The sequence below is a fragment of the Dermacentor silvarum genome, chromosome 2, assembly GCF_013339745.2.
Source record: "Dermacentor silvarum isolate Dsil-2018 chromosome 2, BIME_Dsil_1.4, whole genome shotgun sequence".
In the NCBI taxonomy this organism is placed as follows: domain Eukaryota; kingdom Metazoa; phylum Arthropoda; class Arachnida; order Ixodida; family Ixodidae; genus Dermacentor; species Dermacentor silvarum.
Window position 1 is genome coordinate 232,880,886 of NC_051155.1, and position 23,210 is coordinate 232,904,095.

The 23,210-nt window shown below is 46.1% G+C and overlaps 1 protein-coding gene across 2 annotated transcripts in view; it reads left to right on the plus strand.

The window, feature by feature from the left end:
- LOC119442870 (V-set and immunoglobulin domain-containing protein 10-like) overlaps nt 1–23,210 on the plus strand; it is a 413,510-nt gene that overhangs the window by 149,833 nt on the left and 240,467 nt on the right. The window contains exon 1 of one of the 2 annotated variants that reach the window (XM_037707914.2): nt 18,140–18,941. The exons of the other annotated variant lie outside the window; for it this stretch is intronic. Within the exon in view, the coding sequence (XP_037563842.1) occupies nt 18,788–18,941 (154 nt within the window). The 5' untranslated portion in view covers nt 18,140–18,787. Of the gene's footprint in view, nt 1–18,139; nt 18,942–23,210 lie in introns of those variants that run through there. 2 annotated transcript variants of the gene reach the window in all.

Sequence of the window (23,210 nt, forward strand, 5' to 3'; positions counted from 1 at the left end):
TGGTCCTCATTCATCAGCCCTGGTGCCATGATGGGGCGCGTAGCTCTTGCAGGGGACAGTCATTGACAAAGCGGTGTCTCACGCAGCCACACTGAGCCTTCGTTTTTAATTTTTGCTTTTTTTTTTCTCAAGAGACGCCTTCATCGGTGCTTGCGTTTGGCCCAAACTTGTGGTACATTCTAAGCACAGACATTGCATGAGATTACGCGCTGCATAGGATGAAGATAAACGCCATGATACGCATCGTCTTTAGTTTTACAGAATCGGTTTAACGCTTCACTAAAGCATCGCTTCACATAGATTCTGAAATGTGCCCTTGGATCTGCTTAAACGTACGTTTTGTACGAGTGTAATAGCTAGGAAAAGTCGCAGCTTCGCCTGAAAGGCGGTACATTGATAGTAATAGCAAAAAATTGTACAACTACGCGATGTATATGGTTCGTAGTTTTATGAGCAGAATCATTTGCAGTAATCGTTCACTTTCAAATTAAATTAACAAGAATGATGTGACCTGCACACTGGCAAACATGAACAGTCCTCACTCGATGACTACGAACACTCGGTGTCACAAAGCTGGTGTGTCGGCGAGTGCCGGCAGCCATGAGCGAATGCTTCATGCTGTGTCTCACTTCACCGCGTCTGGGAAACTTGAGCTTGCAAGACCTCCAGCACTAGGCGCGAAAGAAGACAGCCACCTGCCAATGGCGGCATGTATAGCATTCAGTGACACAGCATTCAACCAGTATAGCATTGAGTGACACAACAACATTCCAAGGGTAATCAGACTATTATTATTCCTTTGTCGAAATCCATGTTCAATGTTGTCTGCGTATTCAACGACACATTCCCTTTGGTTCACTGGCAATGGACTGGTACATGATTTACTGGCAAAGCAGTGATGTCTGAATTTTATTTGTTTATTTTGTTTTGACGAAATGGTCTCCACAAGGAGGCCAAGAAATTCCAATCAGTGGCTAGCGCTAATAAACGAGCGAGTTTCACTAAATACTCTGTTAAGCAATTAAAATTAAAAGCTCACTGTCGAATATTGAGGCTCCACATGCAAGATAACGCACAAATAAAGTAATACATTTATTAGTTGTTGTACAAGCTTTTCGACAGGCTCAGCGTAGACATCGACTCTCGTGCAGCGTCACTGCACCAGCCCCGACTGCACCATATTTGTGCCTCATGCATTCAATACAGCGTCATCGCTAAGGGACTGCGTCAATAATATAGCACATCATTCTGTACTACCCGGCGTAACCATCTCAAGCCCTAATCCCAAATACTGCCCCGCCTACGCGATGGTTGCGCGCTGAAGTCAAGACCCAAAAACCTGCGCGGAACAATGAAAAATTGCTTGATTCACAAAATCATGATACGCGAGATGCAGAAAAAGCTCCCTCGTTGATCAAACCGAGACGCAAACATCGAGGAAAAAAAAAAAAGAAAAACGACTACGAATCAGTCAACCCCTGACGACTCAACGACACGCGGCGGGGTCGGTAGCGGCAGTCACGGGGGGCGGGCGGGGAAGGGATGGCGGGAGGGTGGGAGGGGAAGGGGGGGGGGTGCAAAAAGCGGGGTTTGGCGAAATCTCATTGGCTGCGGGGGAAGGTTAAAAGCCCCGCACGATGAGCTTTGCGCCGGGATGGGATGCGCGTGCCTGCTTAACGCCTGAGATTTCCTACGTTTCTATTTATTTTATTTTTTTGTTGTTCTTGTACACTTTCTCATTGCATCTTATTCGCGTCTACATTTAGCTGCTGAGGCAAAGCTGGCAACTTGAGGTAAGGGAGGTCCCCGAATGCAGTAAAATGACCGCGGAAAGAAAGAAAACGATGCTGCGATGAGATTTAGATGCGCCTTAACGTCCCCGCCCTGCCGCCGACGCCGTAAGGCCGCTGCTCCGAAAAGTCAGAATAAAGAAGCGCAAAAGAAACTAAGCAAGTTCAGCAAGGGAAGTGGCGGTCGGGGGTTAAGGTACAAATGAGCCCTCCTCACCCCTCACCTTCGCCCGTGAAAAGCTTACACAACAACGTTGGCTGGTGTGTTCAGATTAGAGGGGCGTCGCGTGCCGCCAGCTTTCGACACGACTTCGACCAGATTTGGTTGCGAGGAAGCAAAATAGCTCAAAGCCACTTTCGCATCTTTAATGGCTTGCCAGAACCGAAAAAGCTCGTAGGGAATACTACGGGAGGGAAGTGAAGCGACGCCGACGTCTCCTTAGTATGTGAAATTGATTAATATTTCTGCTGATTCGATAAAGGTTGAGGCTAAATAAAAAGGGCCGATATGCGGCCACTCGTGCGGCAGAACAAGGCGCGCGACTGAAGCAGAATAGATTTTTTTATATATAATGTACACACTGCGGGAAAATATAAAACGTGATCTTTTGTTTCCAAGCAGCTGCTGAGAAATTTCTTAAGAAGAAAAAAATAAATGCATTCAAGATTTCTTAGACAATGTGCTCAAGAGTACAAGCAGCGCTTTCCTTAACGCGCTTCATACTTTTACATTAATCGTTCGTAGAAAGATGATGGTTCAGCTATTGAACTATTTAAGGACCGCTAAATCAGATAATAAAGACTTCAACAAACTCCAAGTAATTCTTTCATAGCAACCTGAATTAGCTTGTGTGAAAACTTCGCTCGCGGCTACTGTGATAAAGAAAAGAAATAACATCGCGAGAACGGGACATAGCAGGTAAAAACGTACGCATAACTCCTACGTCTTGTTTCATATAATAGTAGCTCTATATTTTTTCTCCTACTGTCATGGCCTATCTGCTGTTCTAGCTCTGTCTTTTTCTCTCTGTTACTCCCATACCTCCCGCCCCCTCTGCTGGCCGCTGTTCAGGTGTCAGAAGCCAAGGTAGACAGTTATGACGACGTGGTTAGCAGAAATGTCCTTTCTTCTTCCTTTATTGCGAAAAGAAAATAAACGACCTACTACAACTTTCATTTCAAACGAAGCTTTCTTTGTCTACGCCAAAGTTCAATCAATCGATCAATCAATCAATTTATTTCAGCATCAATGAAAATCAATTACACTTGGTGGGTACAGACAAAAAGCCATTAATCAGGCTTGACAGGGTCTGTACCCCCGGGTTTGGCAAACAAGGAACACATGGCAAACAAGGCCCAGTGCAGAAGTACAAACGAACCGATCTGGATATTATACAGAAGATATGTGTTTTCACTCAACGGTCATAAATGCGCTAGTAAGGTCGGAAACGATAAAGGAACTGATACTGCCATCTTTTTACAAATACAAAAAAGATAAGTGAGCGTGTTACATGTGAAGCTCTGGATTATTAAGTAGCACAGGTGACTGGTATTATAACATTTGTGTGCCGTAATTTGTTCGTATTCTAGGCACCCTTAAGACTTCGTGTACCCTCAGGTTGCGCACATGCTCAGCCTGTCTTAATCCAGACAATTCTGTAAAAAAACGTGTCGTTGTTTTTCGTAGCCAATGTACAGCGTTTCTGTAACATTGAACGGTAAACCTCATTCACTGGTAATAGACTGAGAGCCTTGAAAATTGGTTCCGTGTGTGCGTCGTGTGCAGCATTAACGATGTTACGAAGTGCTTTCTTTTGAAGTTTATGTAGTTTTTCAGTGTTAGTTTTGGTGGTCGTGCCCCAAACTAAGTAACAATAATATAGGTTGGACAAAAATAGCGATTTGTAAATTAACAACTTTATGTTCTGAGGCAGGATGTAGCGAAATTTGTATAAGATGCCAACAGGTTTTGAAAGTTTATTTAAGGTTGCATTTATTTGATCTGCCCACGTCATATGTTCTTCAAAAATGACGCCAAGGCTTCTATAGCTACGCGTGAAAGCTCTGTAGTTGATGACCCTAATTTTAAGTTGTCGGTGATATTCAGTCTTTTGTTCTGAGGACGAAATAATACTGTTTTTGTCTTTGCTACATTTAAGTTTAATGAATTGCCAACACTCCATGTGTGGATTTTTCTTAGTACTGCATTGCCTTTTTCTACGAGTTTTGAAGGGTCATGGCCTGTAATAAAAATACTTGTGTCGTCTGCGCAAATCATAAACTTAGTGTTAGCACAAGTATTTACGATGTCATTTACGTATAGGTTGAAGAGTAATTGGCCCAAAATACTTCCTTGAGGCACACCAGCAGTAACTGGCTTGAATTCGGATACAAAGTCGTTAACAGTGACTTACTGCCGACGGTGATGAAAGTAAGAAGTGATAAGTTTTAGGAAAGTACCCCTAAAGCCATAATGTTGCAATTTCTCAAACAAGGAATGGTGATTAATTGAGTCAAATGCTTTTCAGTAGTCAATGAAAATGCCTAGTGTACATAGATGATCTTCAAATGACTGCAAGATAAATTCCTCTTGCCTCAGAAGAGCCGTTTCAGTTGAACAACCTTTCCGGAAGCCATACTGGCAAGGCGTAATAATGTTATGCTTCGTAGAAAAACTGGACGTGCGTTTATATATCAATTTTTCAATGCATTTCGAGAACACGAGAATTATTGAAATAGGCCTATAGTTAGATAAATTATTGATATCACCGCCCTTGTATATCACGGTTACTTTTGACATCTGAAGTTGTTTAGGGAAAATACTAACAGAAAACATTAGGTTAATTACATGCTCTAGAATTGGCGCGATATTATCGATAACATATTTTACAGGTTGTATCTGCAAGTCATCAACGTCGGTACGCATACTGTTTCTCAGTCACATGACAAAACTTACAATTTCATGCACGGTAGAGGGAAACAAGAATGCACTTACCTGTATTGGTGTTCTTAAGTACTGGGTGCATTTTGGATCGTGCTTACTTTTTACTAATGATGTGAAATATTCGTTGAAAGAGTTCGCTAATCGTGTATCTGTTAATGTGTTCCCAATTACTGGCCTGATTCCCAATTAAGAATCTGGATCCCAGTTACTCATCTAGTAACCAATTACTGGAATAGTTAACACTAATTTAGTGCCCTACAATTCAGCATGCATGAATCAACAAGTAGGCGAACGTTTGCGCGTCCAAGCATTTCTGCCAGGAATTGAAACAGCGGCCTCATGTCGGCTATACTGTCTGAGTAAACATTTATGATGCAGTCTAATCTATAGCATGACGTTAGCTATTCAGAGAATGGATTCACGAGGCTATTCTCGCGTGCTCCAACCTAACGTCCCCAAGGGCCTCTTTACTGCGAATATGCGTCAGCGAGGGCTTCGCTGTGACTCGGTGAAAAACGTAATATTTTCAGGTCAACAGAGACCTGAAAGACCATACTTGCTGCTGCATAGAAGACTCACACCTGTCTGATCGCTGTTACTTATTTACATTACGAGCACTTATCAGATATGGCTTATGGGCGCAGCAGCGCCGGCATTACCTTGTAAGCCACAATATTGTTGCGTCCAAGCGCGTAAAAGGGACATGCAGATTTGTTACAAGCACGGGAAAAGAGGTTTATTTAGGCGTGCGAGAACAAGAACAGCAGGCTACGAGTCGTCGTTTTCCTCTTCATTCCTCTTTTTGATCCGCACGTCCCTTTTACGCGCTTGGACGCAACAGTATTTATATTCCATGGTTACCCGGCCATTGCGGTATCATTGGAAATGATGACGCTGACAAGGCTGCTAGGAGGCCACATGCAGAAGGACACTGCGTCCCTATTCCACTCTTCAAGACAAACGCTGCGACGCAGCTTTGCCTTCTTGCACGCACACTCTAGCTAGTCGAGGTAGAATGCCGTACATATAAGGCGCACCATGCTCCACAGACTAATAGGACTTCCACCGGACTACACCGATGTGAGGCATCTCTTCTGTGTCGGTTGGGGTTGGGGGTTGCTTTCACGAGAGCTCATTCAGCACTAATTGGAATGACTGACAGTCTTACATGGTATGTAAGTGATGGCTGCGGCTGCGAGGGGGACATATATAGACTAGTTAGTGTGCCACTGTTCTCAATATGACCTACAACGACGATCAATGTCCAATGCAATTAGGCGACTAAATAATCTTCCACTAAGCGAAAAGCCACTACTGCAGCACCGTTCTCATCGATAATCGAGCCAGAAGGCAGTAAAGACACCTTTCCATGTGTGTGTTTTTTTTTTAAACGACTGGCATGTGCGAACGCCTTTGACTGCCTTGGTGCCGTCCGCGCTCATGCCTACATTCACTACCTTCCTCTCTCTTCCTTCTTTCTATTCCCCTTTTGCCTTCCCCTAGTGTTGGATAGCCAACCAGATATTTCTATGATTAATATCCTTCCTTCTATTTATATTTTTTTCTCTCACTCTATTTCTAGTTTATTTTTCATGAGCTGAGATGATCAACGATCACACGTTTTACCACCTACTCCAATTGCTGAATTATATGTGTTTTAAAGAAGCAAAACGAAGTGCGTGTGTGCGTGGGGGAGGGTCGGGGGGGGGGGGGGGAGGCAGGGTAGATAAAGAAGTTGTATTGACGCACTCAATGTTATCAGTTGATGTTATTAGAAGACGGCATTCGATGACCAAATTGGTCATCGAATATCTCCTTGTAAAATGGACAGCCACCTATACAATTTTCTGGTTAACATCCCTGTCTCTGTATTTCTTTTCTCTCTCTTTCTTTTCTATCTCTCTTTCTGTATATACATGCAAGTAATCAACTCACTCACTCACTCACTCACTCACTCACTCACTCACTCACTCACTCACTCACTCACTCACTCACTCACTCACTCACTCACTCACTCACTCATTCCCGCATCAATGATTCTGGATCAATCAGCACCCACCAGATGATCAATGAGTTAGCCATTGACAAGGCCGTGCAGCCATTTTATTTGCGAACAACTTCGTTAGTTTGACTTTTTAATGGCTGACCCCAGCTGTGGCTGTAACGTTTGAAATTTTACATTGTTTTATTACGGAGGAGTGAAAGATAAGGTTCACTTCACATTAAGGGTTCTCACGTTCCACTATGTAGCTGGGAGAATGATTTTTAAATATTACGGCGATGATATTGTTGAGTTCTGAAGAAAAATGCGAAGGGAGCACGCGCCTAACGCACTTCTTACGCTGGCGCGCCAAAAGTAACGTTAATTGTAAGTGACTGGCACACGCGGCAACTGTGTCGCGGCAGTTAATCTTCTCGGGTTGTCTCAGCCGAAGACAAAGTACATTTTGCGGCTCCGGAGAGAATTTCTTGGGCCGCTCGGTTTACGTGAAGATTAAAGCTGCGCTTGCTTCCTAAGGTTAGCTTAGGTACTTTCTTTGACACGTTGACAAATGCCTAACTCAATCCTTTCCGGCGTAAGGTAGAAGGTGTTAGTGAGCGCGTGATAATGAGTTTGCAGCAGTTATGACATGCAATAACTCCGTCGGTGCCAACATTTCGGTACTGTTGTCATTGCAGTCAGTGAACAGTTTATCCTCTCGAGATCTATACCATTGGTGAAAGAAACTTAACATAATAATGCTCAACACGAGAAAAGAAAAAAAATTTACTCGAAAACGGTGAAAGTGGTGAGGACAAAACTAAGGTACTCGGAGAAATTACGCATACATAAATGCTGTGGAGGTGACATCATGTCGAATTAATGAGCTGCTGCAGCAATACCAAAAAACATAAAGCGGCAACTGAATACACGATGATGGTATCAGTGCAGTAATCTGCGCATGATATAATTGTACACTTTTGGCGAGCATTCATTACCGCACTGTGTTAAGGTCATTTATTTGATTCTAGAACTTTAAGCGAAGTGTGCTGCTCACTTGTGATTACTTTCTGATGCTAGTTGATTTCGTCTGATAAAGAATAGTGGCAGGCAACTCACATTTATTTTGCTAAAGATGCTCACACAGTAGCTTTGTGTAAATAGTGTTACTGGTACAACGTTTTCTTGTTGTTGTTGTTCTTTTGTGTGAGGCCCTTCGGCTATGCATCATGAATAGGTTCGGCAAGCTTCTCGATCTTCGTGCATAAACCGGCGGCATTGCAAGGTGGCATTTCTAGCTTCATTCGATATTTGAGTCTTGGTTGCTGCATTCAGCAAACGTTAACCCTACTCATTGGTTCCCGTAAAATGACAACGGCTGGTGTCAAAATATTCTTAAACGTATTCACAGTAACAGAAACAGTTGATAACGTAAAGGAAAATGCCACTTAAGTGGTCTTTTATCGCATTGTACAAGCGTAGCTTCATATCAAGTAAGATCAGGTAAAAGTGTTGTCGTTTATTAAAAGTCGCAAAAAGCAAGGGGCCTGCTATAACAAACTTTAGCTAAAAAAAAAGCTTCAAGAAAGACAAAAATACAGAAGCAAGGAAAAGATTGTCTTTCACATAGCATAAAATATACTAAAAGCAATGCTATGACCTTGCCTATAAATATTTAAATTACGGAAGCAATGTGGGAGACTAATCATATACACTGTATGTATTTTGGGCGAGCAATATTTCACTAGGTGGTTGAGACAGAGAAATACTTGCAAAACGTAAAATTTACATCCATTCTCTAAGTACGTTCCTTGTCTTTGCGTTTACACTCATAACCAGAAGGCCCGCGACAAAAAAAAAAAAAAGTCCACCGTCATGCACAGTTGGGGCTAGGCAGCAACGGGGAGAATGCTCCCGGTGAGAGGCCAATGTCAAATGTGACAACGAAGGTGGTGTTCCTATCATTCGCGGCCGAACTGGCACCACCGTCGCAACTTTTTCACGCCAAATCATGCGGCGAGCAGGCAACAACAAAAACCGCTGGAGCTTTCCGCCCCGTGATGGCCGTGACAGTCGATGCACGACACGCATCATCGGGATGCGTCGATGACAGCCAACTGACGTCCCCTATATCTGTCCAGGGGCGCTGAAAGCATAAAGAAGAGAGAGAGAGAGAGAGAGAGAGAGAGAGATGCCATGAGGGGGAGAAGAAATAGACAAAACAGGTGACCATGCGCGCATCATTTCCCTGACCTGCGACCACCAAGCAGACGAGATAAAAGAAAGTGAGACGAAAAGAGCGGGCTAGTAGGACAGGAGAAACATCGCAGCCCCGTACGAGTCCCAGACACAGAGCGAGCAATTAAAAACAAGAGCGGCCAGAAAAAGCGCCGCCAATAAACCAATCTCGCACCGCCCATCGCTGTCTCCGGCGCCGACTGCGGACGTGGCGCGGTGGTGAACGGCGTCCGCGGTGCAAACAAAGAAGCTGTTCCTTTTCGCGGCCCGCAGGATGTTACAAGATGCTCTTCGAAGCGAGAGGAGTAAGGGAGGGACCCGCGCGCGGGCGGAATCACGAGACAGGCGACATCGTTCGTTGTATTTATGGGCTACTGCGGCAGATGGCGCCTTCACGCTTGGCCGTCGCCCCGTAATTACAGCCAGGCAGCAGCACCCACCGTCCCAGTACCGCCGCAGCCGCCGCCGAAACAGCCCCGAATCCCCCTGGCTCGCGATTGTGCGCGCCCTTCCGTCCATTGTCCTCTTTCCCCGCATTCTGTCCTAGGTATTGCTTTCGCCTGCTATTCGTTTCCACCCGTCCTTGATTTCTTTATATCTCGTTTTCGCTTTCTTTCCAGCTTTAGCGACTCTCATGCGGTGCCATTACATTCTTTCTTTTCCACTGCGTGTCGAGGACGTCCGCGATGCTTCAATGACTGCGGTCGCATTCCTTCTTCTTCCCGTCTTCAAAAATGACTCCATATTCCCTAAAAGTACCCTAAGTTGTCATTTTTTTTCTGTTTCTTTCTTTTTAGTTATACGCTTTTTGCGTCAGCCTCAAATGGCAGGCCTTTTTTGCTGCGTCCTTCGCTTCCACTTTTGCAGCCTATCTTGATTGTATTGTGCATTCGTTAGAAGAAGAAAAAAAAAGAACATGACAGTAGTATAATTAATTCATTTCGCTTGATGGGTTCGTTTCATCCTTAAATGAAAAGTTCGCCGGGGCTTCACATTTTGCAAACCCATCGCTAGAGCTCATATGACATCCTCGGCAAACACGACCTCAAAGGCTCCGCCCGGCCGAGTGGCACACGTGGAGTAAAGAACGCCCTCAGGGATTTCGAACTACTATTTTTTTCCCCCTGTCTGATGTGGAGTTACTTTCTTGCTAAAATACGCTGGGTTCCCCACCCATTCCACCTACAGCTTCCAAAATTTTTACTTCTTATCTAGCTAGCTTTTCTTTTTTTTTTTTTCTTCTTTTTTCGTGGTACTCAGGCCGACAACCCCATGTCGCACTGCGCAGGGTCCACGGACCGCGGGGCCCCATGTTTGCTCACTTAGCCCAGATCGAAGCTATCCTGTGTCGATTTCGGTCGCGAACCACCCCATGCCGACGTGGCTGCTTTCCGCCTCCCGGAGCTGCGCAAAATAGCACGATGAGAAGGGGGCAATAATCTTATTATTAAAGCGTGAACTCGTGCCCGGACACAGAGCGAGCGTCCGGTCACGCATCGCTCAATCCGTGCTGTTCGTGTTCTTCTTTCATTACTCTGGCTCGGCTGACGTTTGCTTGCACAAGGCTGGTTCGGTGCACAAAGGGATCGGGAACGTGGCTTTCTCACGTGGGGGGTGACTCGGCGCGTGTGGCTGTAATTCGCTGAATTTGACTAAATTCTGAGTTTTAACTGCCCGTTTGCTGCGATAGAGAGGGAGAGGGGAGGAACGGCGCTGCAGATAAGGCCACTATGGGGAGCGCTTTGATTGCCGGATTTTCTTGCGTTTTTCAGCCTTTACCTCATATCAGTGTGTGGAGATTTCTAATTCACTTTATGGCTGATGTATGACGTTAAATCGCAATTTCTTGGAGCTGTCCACGATCGAATTTCCCACCTTTTCAACAGCGGTCACCTCGTTGATAGAGAGAGAAAGAGAGAAAGTATTTATGTGTTGTGATGCTTTATCCGCTTGACCGTACTGCATACAAGAGATGACCATGAAGGTGCCTGTGATGATATGCGTGGCGTGGCCCCTTGAATATAGGGAATGTGGGAAGCTAGGCTAGGCCAGAGCACAGGCTAATTATCACGTAGGGCCTTCGTCAAGCTCTGCGATTGTGGCCTCTCTGTTACCCGCCGTGGTTGCTCAGTGGCTATGGTGTTGGGCTGCTGAGCACGAGGTCACGGGATCGAATCCCGGCCACGGCGATCACATTTCGATAGGGGCGAAATGCGAAAACACCCGTGTACTTAGATTTAGGTGCACGTTAAAGAACCCCAGGTGGTTCAAATTTCCGGAGTCCCCCACTACGGCGTGCCTCATAATCAGAATTGGTTTTTGCACGTAAAACCTCATAATTTTTTTTTTGTTAGAGCATCGGGCTATTATGTGAGGTTCTATAAAGGGCGACAGGTTTCACTGTTTCGAAGAGTGCGCTGCTATGGAGAATAAACCATTTCAACAAGACTAGCACAATTATCCAAATAAAGTGCACTTGCCACCGACAAGATAATCACACAAGTTCTTCTTGTGGTGGAAAATTCGTGTTTCATAGGAAAGAACACCACAACGCATCACATAACATATGGAGTACAAGCATTAAAGATGAGAGTCTAGTCCCATGACGTTCGAAAAGCAGTCGACTAATCATCCACGCCATGAAGGCAGAGAGTTGCTGTGTGCGTGTTTAATATTGTTATGAGCCACCTGTCCGGCGGACAAAGAAGATGCTTAAGCCTGGAGCAGACAGGAGGAGGAAGAAGTGAGGCCTCTGGTCCGCCATCTTTGTAGTTGCTGCCCCACATTTAGTCTCCTTGTACATAATGTAAATATAAACCCCCTTTTCTGCAAATCTCCCCGTAACACCTTGGTGAGACAGACACTCGGTAAGGACGCCTATGGATGGGACTGGCATTCCCGGTGTAAATTAGATGAGTCACAACTTTTGTCTGACTGAGGTGGGGCGAAGGAAAATCGAAAACGTCCCTGCAGGCGGCTAGCAAGCGACGAAGGTCGTCAGAGTGAGCAGCCGAAAAGTCTGGGGCAATCATTGCGTCAAAATATGCGACAATGAAGTACTGGTGTCAGGGCTTCCAGAAGACTGGGGAGCATCGATAGTAAGAGCCAGAGGGTCGCGTGCGTCTAAAGGCGCTATGCTTCCTAGCGTGATACCTTCGACAAGAAACTGTGGTGTGCGTCCAAAGTTCTAAATAGAGATACATGCCCGGTTCGCAGAAATAGTCACAATGGAGTGAGGGAGCGCTACGCGCTTTGTTAAAAGAGCGTCTAGGGAACGAGAGATGACGTAGTCGCCGTCACAAACCGCGGTATCTGCGGTCAGTGTGACATGTCGACGGTGGCTGGTCGAAGGCGAACGAACTCGGCGACAAATAAACGCGGTGGAGAGATCGGTCACAGAAGGAAGTTCCAACTGGAGAAGGCCAGAAGAAGAGCAGTCGATGAGAGCAGAATGGGTACTCAGGAAGTCATGTCTGAGGATGGCTTCATGCGGACACTGGTACAGAATGGCGAATAGAACTGAAGTCTGGTGGCTAGCAAAGCTCGAACGCGCAGTACCCATCCCAACGACGCAAGATGTACCGCCGTCGGCTACACGAACGACAGGCGACGCCCCGGGCGTCAGAACCTTGCGGAGACGACGAAAAAGGCGAGTGCTCATAAGCGATAATTGCGCCCCCGTGTCTATGAGCTCCGAAATAGGCACGCCGTCCACTTCTATGTCCAAAAGGTTTTATCGGGTGGCCCGGGCCAACAGAGGATTTCGGGGTCGGTTGGACAATGCAGCATCACCTCCGGGTTCTGCACCGGTCAGTTTTCGGAAGAGGGACGGCGAGGGTATGGCGACGGTGAGCGACGGGCAATCGGTGAGCGAAAACGCCGGTTCTATGGGGACGGCGAGCGACGGTCATAGCGTGGAGTCGGAGCAGCAACATCACAGTACGGCGGGTCATTACAGGCATGAAAGGGCGAGGACCGGCTGTGTTCCGGGCGGTAAGCGTACGGGGGACGAGGAGACGAAATCTAACGATAGCGACAATGGCGGGAAATATGACCTATTACATTACAATTAAAGCATATCGGCTTGTCGTCCCGTGTGCGCCACTGGTTTGGGTCATGGTATCTGAGGTAGGTCGATTGTGGGCGTGGAGGTTGAAAGAAACTGCCAACTGTAGGGCTACTTACAGAACAGATCGGACGGATGCCGAAGTCTGCCAACTCTTCGCGTACGACAGCTTGAATCAGACATACTGCCGGGCGGGACTGGTCGTGACGTGCCTGAGGAACCGATGAAGACGCAGCCTCAATGTCGCGCCGGACAAGACGCAGCAAGTTTTCGGCCCCAGGCGGCTGGACATCTTCACGCGATGAACTAGCGGCGGTATTAGGGAGCCGAACGAATTGTTGTGAGGCACGACGGCTCTTTGCTTCTTCAAAGCATCGGCACCCTCTTATAATGTCGTCGACCGTTGAGCAGTCCTTGTATACGAGTAAATTAATACCGTCATCGGCGATGCCTTTAAGAGTGTGGCTGACTTTGTCAGCTTCGAGCATCTTGTCGTCGACCGGCCGACAGAGTGCTAATATATCTTGAATGTAAACAACGTACGGTTCAGTAGATGTTTGGGCCCAGCACGACAGTTCCTTCTTGGCGGCTCGCTGGCGCCCAACTGGCTTCCCAAAGAGTTCCTGCAGTTTTTGCTTACAGGTGTCGCAACCGGTCAATTCCTCTTCGTGTATTTGGAAACAAGCACGGGCCGTTCCCTTGAGGTAATAGATGATTTTAGCCAGCATTTTAGTCAGGTCCCACCGATTGTTCTTGCTGGCTCGTTCATATTCGATAAGCCAGTCTTCGACGTCCATGTTGCCAATGCCTGAGAAGGTACGTGCCAAAGTCTTGGAGTTGGGTCAAGGCAATTGGAGCTGTGGTAGCCGAAGCCGAAGCTGCAGACCTCTCAGTCGAGATAGTCGATTGGACCACGAGATGTCCACTGCGAAGTTCTGTGATGTGCTCGTGATGTACCCAGCACCTCCACCAAGATGTTACGGATATATTTACAGAAAAGGGGGTTTATTTACACTATGTACAAGGAGACAACAAAGATGACGGACCACAGGCCTCACTTCTTCCTCCTGCTAACTTCTCTACGCTTAAGCATCTTCTTTATCATGTTAAGTATCAACCTGGTCCAGAGTATACCTTGGACGTTTACCACGAGGCAGCCCCTTTCATCAGCGTCGCTCAGACGGCGACAGTGGTCGATACCGACCATGACGAGTTGACCGGATTGAGGGGAGAGGCCAACTTCGAGGAATTACTACCGTGGGAACGACAACGATCTCGGTTTCCTAGATGACCACGCAGTGGCAGCAAATGCGAGGGCGAGGATGCAACAGTAGAGGCGGAGTTCGGTGAAAAATACAACGCCTTTGATTGGCCGCACCGAGGTCAGCAGATTCCCCAGTCGAGTCTCCTAAGGAAGACGAAGGGATTAAAAGCGGAGACCGGTGGTGCAGTGGGTGGTGACGTGACCTGATACGAACTCAGACGTTAAATAGGCTCCTGATGGAGTGGGCTTCCGTGCCAGGGGCCAGTGTACATAATGTAAGTTAAATCAGTTTCCTTATTCCTACTACAGGATATACTCATCGATGGGCTTGGTGGATTCGTCGCCCAAACGCCACCGAGAGCCGCAACAGTCCACCGGATAACTGGCTTATAACAATATGATCGAGTGCAATGAAAATTTCTTCTCAGAAAATCTGCACAAAGAAAAACAGGAAAGTTTAATTTCTTGCAGACTTATACTATTTGCTCTCTTTTGTTTTCAGTGATGAATAGATAGAAAGATACTCATTCACGGATAAAGGAGAAAAGAGAAACACAGCTGACCCTCTGGCTTAGCAGCCTGACACTATAGCCACTAAAGGCTATAGTGTCGGGCTACTAAGCCAGAGGGTCGACACTAGGCCGACACGGCACCGGTTTTGGTCTGCCGACTGTTGGCGGCAGCGTTTTCCTTCATTTAAACCGTTGGCCACAGCGTTTTCCGTTCTGTAAACTGCTCACGTCATCAGTCGGCAGACCAAAATCGTTCTCGTGTCGGTGTAGTGCGAATGAGCCTTAAGCAACCACGGCGGGTGATGCGTTCAAATTAAATGACCTGAGGCTGGTTTTGCAGTGTCTTGTATGACTGCTCTCTCAATGAGGGTACTGATGTCTATCGTTTGGTTTCTGGTAAGACTTCGTCGTCAGTTTTTCGTTGCACAGAGTTACTGTGATGTGAAGAAAGTTGACGTTGTTGACCGAGTAGGAATGAGAGAAAAATATGATTTGATGAGTAATATTAAAACCCGCGATGAAAGAATGAAGCTGTGATCCGCCATGATGATTGATAAGAAGAATGTAGTTAAAACGTTCCTTTTGAAGGGCTTCAGGTGCCGGCTGGCCAGAAACTCGTTTTTATTACGATAGCAATTATATGGACACTCCAGGCGCATTTCCACCGTTGACATCGGCGTCGCCATGATGTTCCGAATGAAGTCCCAGTGCAATAACAAGTGGCAACGCGTCAAATGCTGTGGATGCGAGTGAAACCGTGCGAGGGTGAGCCGTGGATGGTGGATCGGTGTCGCGCGCGCGAATGAGGAAGGCGAGGTTGAAGCGCGCCGTCTTCAGTCACACGCAAAGCACGGAAAGAGGGGAGGGGGGTAGAAGGAGCGGACGTTCTACTCCGCCGGCGGCTGCGTGTGGCGCGGCTGAGCGAAGCCGCGCGGAGCCTATCTTGAAAGTGATCTGCGATGGGTACAGAGTGTGGCTGTGCCGATGACGGATAGCTTCGTGTGCGCTGTGTTCTCCCCGCTTAGTTTGCGTTGAAGCGAGAGGCCGCACGAATAGCAATGCACTCGCTACTGCCGCCGCTATTCCTCACGCCAGCGTTTTCCCAGCGAGTGTCCGTGGTCAACGAGGGAGACATGTTTATGTTGGCTTGTGCGCGCGTGACACCATGCTTGTTAATTTAGTTAGTAAGCGAATGTGTACATGTGTGCAAGTTCACACGGCCGATAAAACTACTGTCCTTACTTCGTTTAGCTGCCTAATAATTTGCTATCGCAATCGATGCTTCACCTTTCGGGCGAACCTGCGACTTTAATAATAGTACCATAAAGATAGTTGAGTAGTTAGGAACAATTTTGGCGCCAATTTCTATTGGCCGCTAACTTGAGCGTAGCATTGGCTGTGGAACTCAGAATTAATCTAATGAGTTTACGCAATGTGGAAGAATGAGCCGTTTTATCTAACTCGGATTCATCATATGCGTGCAGAACAGCCTGGATGTCTTCAGAGTGGGGAATGTACTTGTACAGTGAAGTTACATCAAGAGTCACCACAAGAAACCCATGAGAAACGTCCCGATCTATAACATCATTTAAAAATTGGTTCGTGTCCTTAATGTACAGTGGAAATAAGTCAGGAATGGTACATATGCGGCAATCGACGTAGTGTGAGAGGTTCTACTTCACCATATCTATTTCTGACAAGATTGGTCTACCGGGATGGTCGTGTTTATGAATTTTTAGGACGATGTGTAAGTCCTACGCGCCACCGAGATAAGTGTCAATAATGTACACAATGTAGCCAGCGTTATTGTTTTCTTCTAGAAGATCTGCAACAGTATTACAAAAATTTTTGAACCCTACCTAGGGGACGTGATCTAGTGCCTATAGAACTTTTGGTCATTAAGCTGCCTCTGAGCTTCAGAAATGTAGCTACTTCTATTCGTCACAACCACATGTCCTTTATCTACTGCCTTAAATAATATGTCCTCATGTTTGCCAATATTTACCATTGCTGGCAAATGTTCCCTCCCCCGAATAGCGTCAAACCCACTGAACTTTTACTTCAAATATGTAATAAATTTTCTGTTAAAATTAAAATAATTAAATTAAATTTCGTGTTCAGCGTTTTCTTGTTCAACGTGTTCTTTCGGCACAATTTTGGAATGGCAGGCTCTTCAGTAACGAAGCTTGCCTCACTGTCGCAGTTAATAAACAATAACGATGACAAAGTAGCGAGATTTTCGGTAAGAACGTGAGCACCAAACTTTATCCTCCAGGTTCTTTTTTTTTTAGGTATATATACACAACATTATCGGAAGCATACGCAAGAAGCACCCATCAGAAAGTGTTTTCTATTCCTCACCTCACCAACTGGGCAATGTGTATTTTGATAAAGAGCAATAAGGCGAATGATTATTATTTCCTGAAAGGAGGTTTAGCCAAGTAATAAATATAGTCGCTGTCGTCTTTTGTGAACGCTTGTCCATTTCTCTGTAAAAAAAAAAAAAAACTCTTTCTACTGGCTGCTACATGCGTTCAGAATAAACCCACATAAGCTGCTTGCGTAGGTCCTTCTCGCTTACAATGCGACAGGCCCATCAAGGACACACAACCTGTTTTGTTCGGATACGAGTCGTCAGACTGAAGCACGGACAAGCACATTCTTTCTTTCTTTTTTTTTTTCAATACGCACCGGAAGCATCGTAGGCCCCATGACGAGGCCATGAGGAAACATGTTGGAAGACGGATTCGCGCCAGTGCATTCGCTCCGCGTTTTCCACTTTGCAGTGGCCGCAAATACGCGGCAGCAGCAGCCGAGAGAAGAGAAAGAGCCTGGGCCAGCACAAACACTGGAAAAGTACAAACCTTAAAACCGAAATAAAGATAAGGGTTCTGTGCAATGGAAAAGAGCGAACATTATTTTATTACATCGACAGTCCCGCAGCAGCCCGTTTCTCGACAAAAGTCTCCTCCACTTGGATGCGGGCCAAGGGGGTGCCTCCGCAGAAAAAAAAAAGGAAGGCCGAAGCGACCAAGAGCGAGGGAAAGCGTACGCGAGGAAAAGCGTGGCGGAGGCGCGCGCGTTTCTTGGCGATGCGGATTAAACGCGCCAACGCTGCAATCCCCCTCCCCCCCCCCTATCCGCGCGCTCTCGCTCTTCTCCCCATTCGGGGCGCGACGGGACGACGCCGCCGGTTCGGGACGTCGGCGGGAAGATGGTGGCGAGGGAGGGGGTGAACGAGCGGACGTGACGTCAGGGCTCTCCTCTTCCGCGCAGGCGCGTTTCGGGAAGAGGCGCCTACCACGTGACTAAGGCCGCAGACACCCCCTTTCCCACCTCGAGGCGCCACAAGCATCGGACGCGTCCTGCGGTGAAGCGAGCGCTCGCTGCTTCCTCGGGGCTGCCGCCGCTGCTGCACTCCCGGCGCCCGCCGCAGCCGCCTCCTCACGACGCTGTCCCACTTTCTGACTCGTGCGCGCCACTGAAGACGGGAAAAAGAAGGGGAGAGGACGGGGGCGACGGAAACTTTGCCTCCTCCCGGGCTCGCGCCTGCAGACAAGCCAACGAGGACGCCGGCGGTTAAAGGAGTCGAACGCCGCTAACCCAGAAGCAAAGCATAACAAACTCGGACGCCTCGTGGGGTGTCTACAAGGGGCTGTATTTAGGTGCCAACTGGATTGAGTGAACTGTGCATCGCTTTCAGGTTAACCGCGCGAGTGGGGTGTGAGCGAAAGTGACAAAAGGAGACGCACGGCGCCTCTACACGACCATGTCCCTTCATTCCGTGGGATACCGCGTCGCGACGCGTTCTCTCTGACGCACGTGTGAACGGCGTTTGGACGCTGACACGACCGTGCCGGACGTGGGTTTGCACGTCCAGCCTGTCCGCTCTCTAGTTCCTACGTAACTCCGAGTTCTTAGTGTATTGCGCGGGTGTGACTTACCGTACCAGGCGCCTTCGAGTTCCCGATGAACTTACCCGCTGGCCCGGCATGAGCCCTCCGAGGAAAAGTTGCGCCAGAGCCGGCCTGCACCGCAGCCCGTTCGGGATGCGTGGTTGCTGGTACTCCCTCTGCCTCACCGTGTCGTTTGCATTCGCAGAGATAGCGGCGGAGTTTCTCCTCTCCTCGGAATACACCACCTCAGGTATACTTGCCTCGCATGCAATTTCTGCTCGCAGACCCATTCCGACCTCCGTGCTAAGCATTTGTTCTCACGGAAAATACCGCGAACCAGTTATTAAATAACTCTCGCTTGTAAGTTGTTTTATTTGGCATTCATTCGCTACCGACCGAACATTATTTTCAACTGGATAACAACTGCAAACTCTTCTTGTTTTTTTTTTCGAATTTCGAACGCTTCAACGACAAATGAGACTTAGCTTAGATATTGCCGCAACAGTTTAGTTCTGTCATGTGATAGCTACAACGATGACTTTCATTAATTTACGCAAAATCTGCTTTGTCATCTACGAAAATAATTTTGAACGGTTAGAGGATTTAGAACGTCTTCTGGTTCATTTAAAATTTGGCTTTATGTCTACTGCAGTTTGTTGCCAATTCCAATGGTAGCGTCGACAAGGCACTGGTAGGGTAACCGACAGAAAGAGAATATAATCAATTTCTTCTTGAAGCTGACTTGAACCATTGTGTTAACTAAGCCCGGAAGCGGCCATGTTGAATACATTCATTTCTTATTGTTGCTTTGTTATGGTGCTAAAGTATCGAAATATCGAATTTTAATTTGCATTTGCGTTAGCTGAGCCTCGAGCTAAAGGGTTCAGCGTTCTGCCATTTTCTCAACATAGCGTCATTAGGTCTGATCGACGGTGCGTTAGACATCGATGTCTTTAATAGATGTCGTGAAATGGACTGTTTCTAAGTACAACCAACCATCCAAAAAGTGACTTAACATTGCTACAGCATACATTTCGAAATGTAAATACTCGGATATGTTCGGACCTGCAGAGTATTTTTCCCTCTGCTTTTCATTTTATCACGACAAGGTTGCAATTTTTAAGTTGTCATAGAATATTGTTACTGGTGAAAAATAATACGTTCCTTATATTGCTTATTATCTTTGCAATAAGGGCAAGAGATGTGAATAATAAGGACAACCGAGCACACAGTAACAACCAGGTTACTATCTGAGAATTCGGTATTCACCACAGTTTTAATTTATTACCACGTGCTTGTTCTTGCTTTTGGCAAGCTGAACGTGCCTTTGGAACTAGATATCATCGCAAAGCAGGCTTCTTCGTAAAAATGAATTACAGATACTTCTATTGAATAAAAATAGTCCATAAGCGAGTGTGGATTGATAATTGGCCTATTACGAACTCAAATAGTATATAGGAAAATGAGAACACTACAGTTGCATATACATACTGAAGCAAAGTCTAAAACTGTGGATAAGTGGCAGATGCGAGCGGAAAACATCCACGTACTTGACGGATAACAACGCCTGTTATTTATGTCGCATCTCGTTGTCCCTCTGTGATTTTTATTTCTGGTTCCTTCTGCAGATGCAGTCCTTGTGGCTGCAGTACACACCTTTTACTGAAGCCCGCCAAACCTTCCATTTGCTTTTAATTATAAAAATGCTACCTCGTGCGCTATGTTTACTATATGCTTTAGAAATAGCTGACGACAGTCTTTATTGAGAACTGGAAAGGCTAGCCGGCCAACAGGCTTGACATGATGCACCAGGTGCGTTGCTTAAGATCCAGCGTTGAAGCTTGGCCACATTATAATTTGCTTACACTATAAAACAAAGAAACGAACTAGAAACCGCGGATAATTATCTACATTTTGGATGCAAAAAGAGCAGTCATGTGTGATGAGCACTTCACTGGTGTAGACCAGGCATTGCCTTCACAATGAATACAGGAGTGTACCGTTAGCATTGCTTTCCTCACATGGAGACATTTTTTTCTGAAATACGTTGCAACAGTTCAGCTAGTTTCAATGGTCTCAATTTCCTCACAAAACACTAGCAGAAATTTAACATCGTGGTCGACGCGCGCACACATCCTATTACTCGCTCAGTGGTGAGATCATCGATGCAGAGACAAGATCAGGACTTACATAACAGGCATACGTGACAGGCATGCAGTTTATTAGAGCTATATACTAACACTTTTTCTATGAACAGAGTGCGACTCCCCCCCCCCCCCCCTATAAAAAAATAAAAATGACGAGGACAGCAAATGGTCTCTTTTGTTTTCACTAGCTGCTCGAATATTTCATGATTGAATATGACAGCGCACTTCGAAGCAATGACGTAGCGCAGAATGAACAAACATGAGCGCTGTACTGCCACTGTCGGTATATTGCTGGATGACCATGCCTATAAACGCGTTCCAACAAATGCGTCGAGCACTTCAGAGAAGAGAACGACACAGATTTTTGAACGCTCATATGAGCTAACAACCATCGTACTGCACGAAACTGTACGAAATCGAGTAAACAACCCGCTCCGTGCAGGTGACGTAAGGTTGCTGCTAGTGATTTATTGCACAGACATCCGTTTCTATTTTCTGAGCGTTTACTTTTTTGCAGAACCTTCGTAAACCTTCGTAAAACCGTTTCGTACAACCTTCGTAAAATATGTCGAAACGCTGGTGTCGACATGGTATTCTCAACGCCAGTGCGGTTGCCCGAACTCTGCAAAAACGTAAACACTCAGAATAAACCAACGGATGTCTGTGCAATCAAGCACAAGCAAACTTACGTCTCCTGCACGGAGCGGGTTGTTTATTCAATTCCGCTGACGCGTGATAAGGTGTACTTTGACCAAACATACATACCATTTAACGGAAGCGTTTAGGTGCCGCCATATTGGGCTGATAACGCTTCTGTTTGCTGTCTTTAACAATGAAGTTTACGGTACTACAGTCGATTCACAAGCATGAAAACAGTTGTATAAATGCGTTCAGCGTTTCATGACCATGTTACGTGATTTAACTCTCATAAAACTAAGAAATTGTTTATGTAACCGCCCAAGATAGCGGCGCCCATCAATCGAATATAAGATCGGCTATACAGGGTGTTTCAGCGAACACTTAAAAAAATTATTAAAGGTTGCCTGTGGCAGATAGCACAGTTCTAGTTCGTAAGCTGGTGCCAATGCATTTCTCCGCAAAGTTCGGGAATTATTATCTCGAAACTGCTGTCATCCTGAGAATTTATTCCAAGTGGATCCGCCTTGGGAACTCTATGGCTACAATTTGTAAATTGCAATGCAGGCCATCAGGTAATTAGTTAAAAAGTTAATTAGTGATTTTTTGTTGATTAGACGATTATGCATTTCAATTTTTGTGCAAGTAATGTCCGCCTCTTCGAGTAGACCAGCTCATTAACTAGAATTGGGCTATCTGCCACAGGCAACCTGAAATAAATTTTGAAAGTGTTCGCTGAAACACCCTGTACATAGATGTCTGAACACAAGGCTCGTGGAGCATGACTACCCCTGTTCTAGAAAAGACACCGGTCACCCTGCCTGCATTAGGATTGCGGTTGCTTGCCGGAACTGAAACATACGAAAGTGACGTGCAGGGAAAGAAACAAGCTGGCACGTGACATTATAGAAGCCGCTGGGATTTTAGACGTTTATAAACTGCGCGAAAAAAAACGAGGACACAAGGAAGAAAACACACACGACATCACAAGCGCATTTTCTTCCTTGTGTCCTCGTTTTTTTTTTTTTCGCGCAGTTTATAAACGTCTAAAAGCTATGAACCAACTAGCCCGCCAGAACGTCCTACCGAAGCTGGGATTTCAAAGCGGAAGGAAGAGTGCATCAGTGTCCTCTCGGTCGCCTTATCTGACAAAGAAAGAAAGGGTTTTATGTACCTGAACGGGGCAATGTCAGATGGTGTGTTTCACTCGCTTTCTTTCTCCTTTGTTTCTTTGTTGTGAAGCATAAAGGTTTGTGAAGTATAAAGTTTCGTGCAGCATGATGGCTGTTAACTCGTACGAAGTATTCTAAAATCTTTGTCGTTCTCTTTTCCGAAGAGCTCCACGCATTTGTTGGTACGCGTATTTATGTATGCATATCCAGCAATAAACCGACAGTTGCAGTACAGTTCATTCTGTGTTACGTCGTTGTTTCGAACTCCGCTGCCATATTTTATCATGACTAATTAACTGGCCCCCCAAGTACGTCTTAAGGAACGCTGCATTTTTTTTCAACGCGTTTTTTTGCATTCGCAAAGTAGTTACAACTTCAATATGATGCAACCATTAGCTCTGGTTGTGTTCTTTGTAAAAATGAATGCACACTGCAGACGAAAAAAAAAAATGAAATTCCTTGTGCTGCCCACCTAAAGAGGTGTGGAAGACTAACTTCTCACGCAATTTGTGTTACACAACCTCAAGCAGAACTCTGCTAAGTGGAAGACGCTGACGAAACCTT